The sequence below is a fragment of the Rhagoletis zephyria genome, unplaced genomic scaffold (genome assembly GCF_001687245.7).
Source record: "Rhagoletis zephyria isolate East Lansing unplaced genomic scaffold, Rhagoletis_zephyria_1.1 Rzeph_scaffold_03101, whole genome shotgun sequence".
NCBI lineage: Eukaryota > Metazoa > Arthropoda > Insecta > Diptera > Tephritidae > Rhagoletis > Rhagoletis zephyria.
In genome coordinates this window covers 18711-26620 of record NW_016160185.1, presented here as the reverse complement: position 1 = coordinate 26620, position 7910 = coordinate 18711, and the positions used below count along the sequence as shown (strand labels likewise).

Here is a 7910-nt window from a genome sequence, read left to right as displayed (position 1 = left end):
ATTAGCAGAAGTTTAAGAAATTAAAATGTTACAGTTGTTTAAACCATATACTCACATTGAGTAGGAAATGCACATTAGACATAACGCTCAAATCATTGCCGGAGATGGTCAGCAGGCGTAGCTTCTTATTCTTTGAGAAAGTGTTGGGATTGATGACAGCCAAACCGACATTCGTCAAATTCACCGAGTATAACTCATCCAAGCCATGGAAAGCATCGGGATGTAGGAACTCAATAGTGCAATTTGAAATCTTGATCGAGGACACATATTTCAAACCCATCTGCAGGAAGAATTCTGGTCCCAACAAAATGGGATATTTTGGACCAACATCCGTTACGATCAAATCGGTGATGTCAGAACCGAATTTCTGTGTTTCAGGATCAAAACGGCTGCATGTCGCTACCAGATAGCTGTTAACGTTGCGTGCGCAAACGCAGTATCTTGGGCAAGGCACATTCTGATTGAAAACGATCTCCTCCTCATCGTTAATATCGTCGTCTTCATCACCATCATCGTCGTCATCATAGTCATCCTCGTCCAAGTCTTCGATTTTCTTCTCACTTTGCTCCTGAATGTTATCCGTTGATTTCGACTTGGAAGATGACTAAAGCGTATACATAAATGTGAATGTAGTTTATTTATATACATATTAAGTATGTGCATACGCAACCCTTTAACACTTGCACACACTCACCTGTTTTTCTTCCTTGATCGGTTTCATTTCCACCCTCTTGTTGCTCTTCGTTGCCGCATTACGTTCTCCCGTTGGCTTCGCTGTGGTGCTGGTTTTTGTCTTTTGAGCAGATTCTGTATTGACCAACTCATCATCATAGCTATACTCATCATCATAATCGTCAGCGTCATAATCGTAGTAAGCCTCTTCGCTTTTATTATTCGTGACGGTGGAATTCTCCGTCTTGAATTTATTCGGCAACAGTTTATTGAATCTAAAATGAAAACTTGCACGGTCAAGAGCGTTCAAATAAGACGGCGGCTTAACATAAGCTTGGTTACCTTGGATCGTCGGCAAGTGCGGCGCTATGTTTTGATGCTTCGATCAGATCGTTGAGTGTCTCATCGTTCATCTGTTGATGGTCGCCATGTTCTGTTTCTTCGATGAGTGTATTCAATGCCTCATCGCTTAACTGTGGATGCGTCGCAGCTGTAGTTGTTGTTTTAGTGGATTTCTTGGCATGCTTTGTCGCCGCTACTCTTGCGGGACGCACGGTTTCTGTGGTTGTTGTAGAGGTTAGGGGCATGTCTTTCACCTTGGGTGTGGAAATTTTGATGCCGTGCTCTGTTGAATGTGCCAACTCCAAGATATTGTCATTGGCCTCATCGTCCAAAAGACTATTACTGTCGAATGTCGAATCGACCGAATGAATTGAGCTGGTAAATGTTAGCTGGAATGCACTAAGTGCGATTAGCACTAGTAATACTAGTGCATGCTGGTTACCCATTGTGATTGCTGAAAAAGAATGAAATAATACCAAGAATTAGTAAGACGTTTAATTTTGCAAAAAAAAAAACAAGTTTGAAAAAACTTAACAAAGTAAAACATTGAGTAGTAAATTAATTTATAAAAAGATTATCAAAATCTTAACTATAAATTAAATTTATAATCATTTTATAAACTAAACACATTTAATACCTTTTCCATCTCACTAACAACATTTTATCAGCTTAAGCATTTGCCATTTATTTTTTGGTAGGCGTTGTTGCTGTTCTATAATGTTCTATTTTCTATTACGTATATACATACATACATACATGCACCTACATACATATGAACATTAGACCGTACCTAAAAAAAAAAGTTCGCTGTACACCTTCGAATGATAAGTACATAATTTTACAGGCAATTTCGGTATTTTAATTTTTTTGTTTGTTTTTTGGTCGATCGTAGAGGTCACCTTTTTTATGTTTTTCGCCTTTGCTTCGGCATTTACAGTCGGATTTTAAAGGCGTTTTTGTTGTTCCAGTTCAGTGATCTAGTACGACCCACCAGATGTCAGTTCTTATCACCCTAACGTGCCACCCTAATGCCAGTAAATTAAAGCTTGCCGAAAATCACTAATCTTTTGCTAAGGGACTATTTCGATTATTCCAGTAAAACTTTTTAAAATTTGTTTTTTTTTGCCGAATTTTGGTATCGCCGAAAAATGTAAAAAGGCTTGACCACAGATTTGTTTATTTTTTTTTTGAAATTGCCTTGTAAAAAAATCTTTTACCGAATTCAGGTGTCGCCGAAAAATATGAAAATTCGATCACTAGGCTCGACTAATTTCTTTTTTTCGAAATTTCCTAGCAAGAAAATGATGCCCAGTTGCGCCAATCAATTTGAAAATTTATCAGACTATTAAAATTTAAAACGAAACATTTTTCGAACAAAATTATGTCTAGTAAACAGTCTGATAAATTGTAAAATTTATTGGTAAAACTGGGGATGAGTACTTTAGACTTAGGCAGGAGTGTACGGCGAACTTTTTTTGTTTGCTGCTAAGGTGGTACAGTCTAATGTACGTATGGGGCAGCTCCATTTTCGTTTAACATTTTTAAACTCATAAATAAGTCGCACCACGTACATATCTGCGTATACTTTGCAAGATTATTTGTGACAACACTTAAGTATCTACAAATTGTTTATACTTCAATTGTACAGAAATCATGTTGCTAAACAAACATACACACACTCGCACACTATCTGCCTGGTTGGCGCTCAAAAACCTGATTGGAATATGCATTGTATGTTAATGAAGATTTCTCCAATATTAAATTAACAAGTTGAACTTAATAGAATTTCATAGAAAAATTCCTTGTCTACTATGAAAAAAGAAAACCAATCAATACCTCGCAGATCAAATCAATGAAATATATATATTTTTTTTTTCGGTAACCTAATGTTGACTTCAGTTATTGAAACTACCTTAAAAAAAATAACGATTTTACAACAATTGAGCTGTCGGAAAAATTCGTGCTTTGGCAGTATTGGAAGGGAATTATCGATTATAAAATGCTATCGCCTAGTCAAACGATTTTTTTTTTGGACTTTTCAACTGATAATAATTAACCAACTTCACAACGTCAGGTCACACACAATTTTGATGACGCACCAAAAATTAAGAGAACTTGGCTGTTAGGTTTTGATGCATCCGCCATTAAGTCGCGCCCTGCACCCCCAGATTATCATTTATTTCGATCTCTGTAGAACTCAGTGTTTTAAGTGTTTTGCGTTTACTTCAGAATAGGTCTACGGGAATCACTTGTTTCAGTTTGTCGCCCTAAAACCATAGATATTTTTCAGTGGTTAACGGTTTACGACGATTTCTGCAGGAACTCAAATAGGAAATATCAATGGCCTTAAAAAAAAAGGAGTTTGGAGTTTCACTATTTTACCATTGAAACTAAGAAATTTTGTGCTGCTTTTTTTTAGCAGTATGACGCATTTTCAAATTTCTTCAACCTTTTATACAGTTTGTGTATAACTGAAGTAATTTTCTAAGAAACTTCCTTGAAGGTCATTTTCGGAAGCACAAGCAAAAAAAAAATACCAAAGTTGATTTCCTAAATAAAACTTAAGCACTTACATAATATTCCGCTTATTTGTTATATTTAGAGCGCATACTTACATTACATAAATATACACACGTACTCGTGCTATTAAAACCGAGTTATGTCAAGAAATGCATCAATATTTATGAGAGAATTTTATCCAGACTTTATATACTCTAATCTAATTTTAATTTCCGTCAGCATCAACTTGTTAATCGTGTCTTGCCGCCGTCAACTGTATTTGGTGATATCCACTTTTAAATAAATAAATATTTTGTACAGAGGTAAAAATACGAGAAAACAACGCAACACAAAAAAATTAAGAACCTGTTGATTTAATGTTCTGTGTTTTGATTGTTTAAGAAATCTGTAGCTTAACGGAATTTAATACTATCGTTGTATGAGTATTTAGCTATGCTTTTGCGTACATATTTTGCAAAAAGAGAAATTGAAAATCATAAAATATAGTAGATACATATATGCATTTAATTTGTTATAGACATTAACGTGTGTGTAGATTTACATATATGTATGCATGTAACATATGTTCATATAAATATGTAAATATATGTATGTATATAAATCTGCAATAAATAATATTTTGATCGTGATAAATGGAAAACAAATAATTTACTTCAATGCAATGAAATAAATAAGACAAATAATATTTATGTACAACTTCAGCTCTGCGCCAGTAAAAAAATCTGTTACCCAGAATGCGCTAAAACGCTGCTTAACCCGTTAAAATGAGCACCTTTAATTTTTTTAATGCTAACTTATGTAAACCCGGTAGTAGTATTAAATTCAAATATTTATATCAATCTGTAAAAATGACTTTTAGTTACAAGGAAGCAGTTACTTCAGCGATAAGAGCAGTGAATAAGTTCTACAATACCACTCAAGCATTTCGAAAGAACTATTCATGTTGATTTTAAAGTGACTTTGCCTTTTAAGAGCATACTTAGACACAACAGAGGTTCATCTCAAGGTGACTAGGAAAATAATTGTGTATAGAACCGCTTAATAATGTTTACTAGCACCTCAAGCAACTAATTTATGTGCCAATGAAATTGTATATTATGATTAGCAATTGTCAAGTGCTACAATGTTTAAAATAATGGTAGTTTAGGGGACGAGAAAAACAGAATTCGATCCAAATAAGCAACATTTTCACCCATATATTGACAATTAATTTTTGTGTTATTTAATCTTTATTTGTTTTTCAATAAAAATATAGTCTATTCTTTAACAAAAAGCGGTTTAAATCAAAGTAGCAAACTTTGTGCTACATAAAAAAAAAATCAACTAAATTTCGCAAAAATTTCGAGCGTTTTAATTAGATTTCTTATAAATATTTTCGCTACAAAACTGCATACTCAAAATCTTTATCAGAAATCGAATTATCGAAAAAATATTTAAGAAGTTTTTATTTTTGTTTTAATGTTGCATAAAGTTTACAACCTGGATTTATATGGGTTTTGTTAAAGAATAAATTATATTAAAAAAAATAATTAAGATTAAATAATAAAGAAATAATAATAAAAAATACTTGCACTTTATTATGCTTGAATTTAATAAGCTATAAAGCTGCATACTAAACAATTTTCTAGAAATTAAAATTAAAATCCATGGAGTTGGGATGAAAAATTTGTGGAATTTTTGTACAAAGTCTGAAATTTAGATTTATATGGTATTTGTTAGATAAAGGCTATACTTTCATATAAAAATAATGAATGGTAAAGATTGCTTAAAATAAAACATGGTAAATAAACAATAAACTAGAAATGAAGAAAAATTTATTGCGATTTATGTTACTTTGTGTAACGAAAAGTAGTGGGCGTGAGCGTGATTTTTTTTTGAGGATCGCATGAGGGTTAATTGGGACCTATTTTCACTCTAAGCTAGCGATATATATTTTTATATGTATGCACATATATATTTCATTGCAATATATTCTTTTAAACAGATTTATCTTTAAAAAATATTCTTGGAATGTCTTTGAAGGAACCTCTTCGAGCAGTTCGATACAAAACTTTGTTTTTATCCATTTTTCACTGCCTTGACTTCCTGAAAGATAAGTCGAACCTTCGATAAACTTAAGGCTCAGTTATGCATACTTGGCGTTGCATGAGACTTGTCACATAAGGAATCTGTTAAATGAGTTTTGCGTGTAAGCATAGCACTTCACCTGCTGAAGTCTATTGGGGTTTGATTTTTACGTAAAAATGGTATGACAGTGCAAAGTGTGCATAACTGGGCCATTAACATTGGGAATAATATTTGGAGCCAGCTTATTCCATAGTTGAGTAATATACACTTTTTATACAAAAAATAACCTCTTTGTTGAGAGTGCTCCGCTTAGGTTTTAGGATTTACTTTTATGTTCCTAAATTTGCCATTTAATTTTTATATTTTATTTGTATGTTATTTGTCTCGTTCGGGCTGCGCCTGTATGGCTAATGATTCACTGGACTAGTTTCAATTAACATTTCGTCACCTTAGAACCAAGCAGACCTAATAAACTACTTACTTATTTGCATAAATCGTTTCATTCTTTCGCAAACAATTAACGCACAGCTTTTAATTTACACTTCATTACAATGATTGATGCATTTGTGCAATTATTATGACAATTTGTGCGATTATTTCAATGCGAATGCGGGTAAGCAAATTCCAAAGGCAAAGTCGTTTTATAAATTTGGGTATGTATACAGATTCAACTCCATGTACAGTGACTCACACAAGTGTTCACGTGGTGATTTTTTTCTTTAATATTCACAACGTTTTTCAAGTAAATTTTTTTGCTTATTATTTTTCTACAAACATATTGTCTAAGCTTTAGCCAAAGCCAAAAATTTAGGAAAATTCATCAAATTTTCATCAAAATTCCGGGCAATTTTATAGCAAATACAATTCTATGTGGTCTCATGAAGTGCAAGTTTCAGGCGGCTAAAAATCGCATTAATTTTTTATAATTTTTTTTAGGACTACTTTTCGGTCTTTTTTTTTTATAGAACAAGTGCAATTTACAAAAACTGGCATTGATTTTTCGAATGTTTGTTGCGAGCGGTCTCCCGCATTTTTTTTTTCATAAGAAATTCATGCTTATATGAAAAATGGCAAAAATCCGTCAGCAAAAAAAAAAAAAATTTAACATCATCTCGATTTTTTAGACGCTTGAAACTTTCATTACATGAGACTAAAATTGCCTGGGTCATAAAACACAAAAATGTTGTAAAGATTCAGATTGAAAAGCTCTAAATTTTGATAAATTTTCCTTAATTTTGTATGAAGTGTGAAACTCCGATTTATATGGTTTTGGCTAATGCTTGGACATTATATGAATTGAAAAAATTTAGTTAATTTGAAAAACGTTGAGAATATTAGAAAAAAAAAACGTGAACACTTGTGTGAGTCACTGTATGTACTTCAGATTGTATGTACATATGTATGTATGCCTGTATACAATTATTTTTTTAGCTGAGGGCTATAGGCATCGTAGTAAACGTATGCGCGCACAAATGTGAATATTACATTTGACTGTTTCTGTGTTGTTGTATAAATTGTATGCAAATTAATTCATTTCGCACCTACGCAAATTGAACGTCGCGACAGGCCGTTTAAAGTAAATTTCAACCCATTTTGTATGATTTGTGTTTTTTTTTGTTTTCGATAATTTTTTATATATTTTTTTTTACTCCAAGTAACGACATTGGATTAGCACCTTTTCATAGGTTGACTAGCCGACAAAGCTCTCAGCCTCAAAAGCAAGCTGACTAAAGTTCAACGGTATAGGCAAATGTAATGTTTTGTTTGTATGTGTATAAACTAGAGTTGCCGTTTTTAAATCGATTAAATCGAAGATCGATTAATCGAGACCTTCCAATTAAATTTTTTGTCGATTTTTTTAGTACCGATTCGATACATGAATCGATTCAAAAAATTCGATAATCGATATTCGATTTTTGCTCAGTTGATGCATATGAAATACGGTTTGCCCCAGAAAATCTATACAAATCTAAAGAAATTAGAATTTGGGGTTGGTACAAAAAAAAGCCTGCAAGAGCAAAAACCAAAGAATTCAATGACCTTTCTCCTCCGACTATAGGGCCTCTTGAAAATATGTATGTTTTAAACATTACTTCTGTACAATAAAAGTTTGGTTAGATTGCTGTGTTTTGTTTCTTTATAAAAAATTAAGTAAAATACGTTATTTGACAAAATATATAAATCGATCTTGGGCGAACGATTTATTTTTTCAAAATTCTTTCCTGAATCGATTATTTTTATTTTGATTCGAATCGATTCAAAAATCGTTTTTTTTTTATTTCGATCTGGCATCTCTATAATGAACATAG

General features: G+C 32.5%; 1 protein-coding gene across 1 annotated transcript in view; it reads right to left on the bottom strand.

Moving 5' to 3' along the window:
• Gp150 (leucine-rich repeat domain-containing glycoprotein 150) overlaps positions 1-1482 on the bottom strand; it is a 4530-nt gene extending 3048 nt beyond the window's left edge. The window contains 3 exon segments of the mRNA XM_017623260.1: positions 56-604; positions 695-947; positions 1015-1482. Of these exon segments, the coding sequence (XP_017478749.1) occupies positions 56-604; positions 695-947; positions 1015-1460 (1248 nt within the window). The 5' untranslated portion in view covers positions 1461-1482.
• Between the last annotated feature and the right edge of the window lie 6428 nt (positions 1483-7910).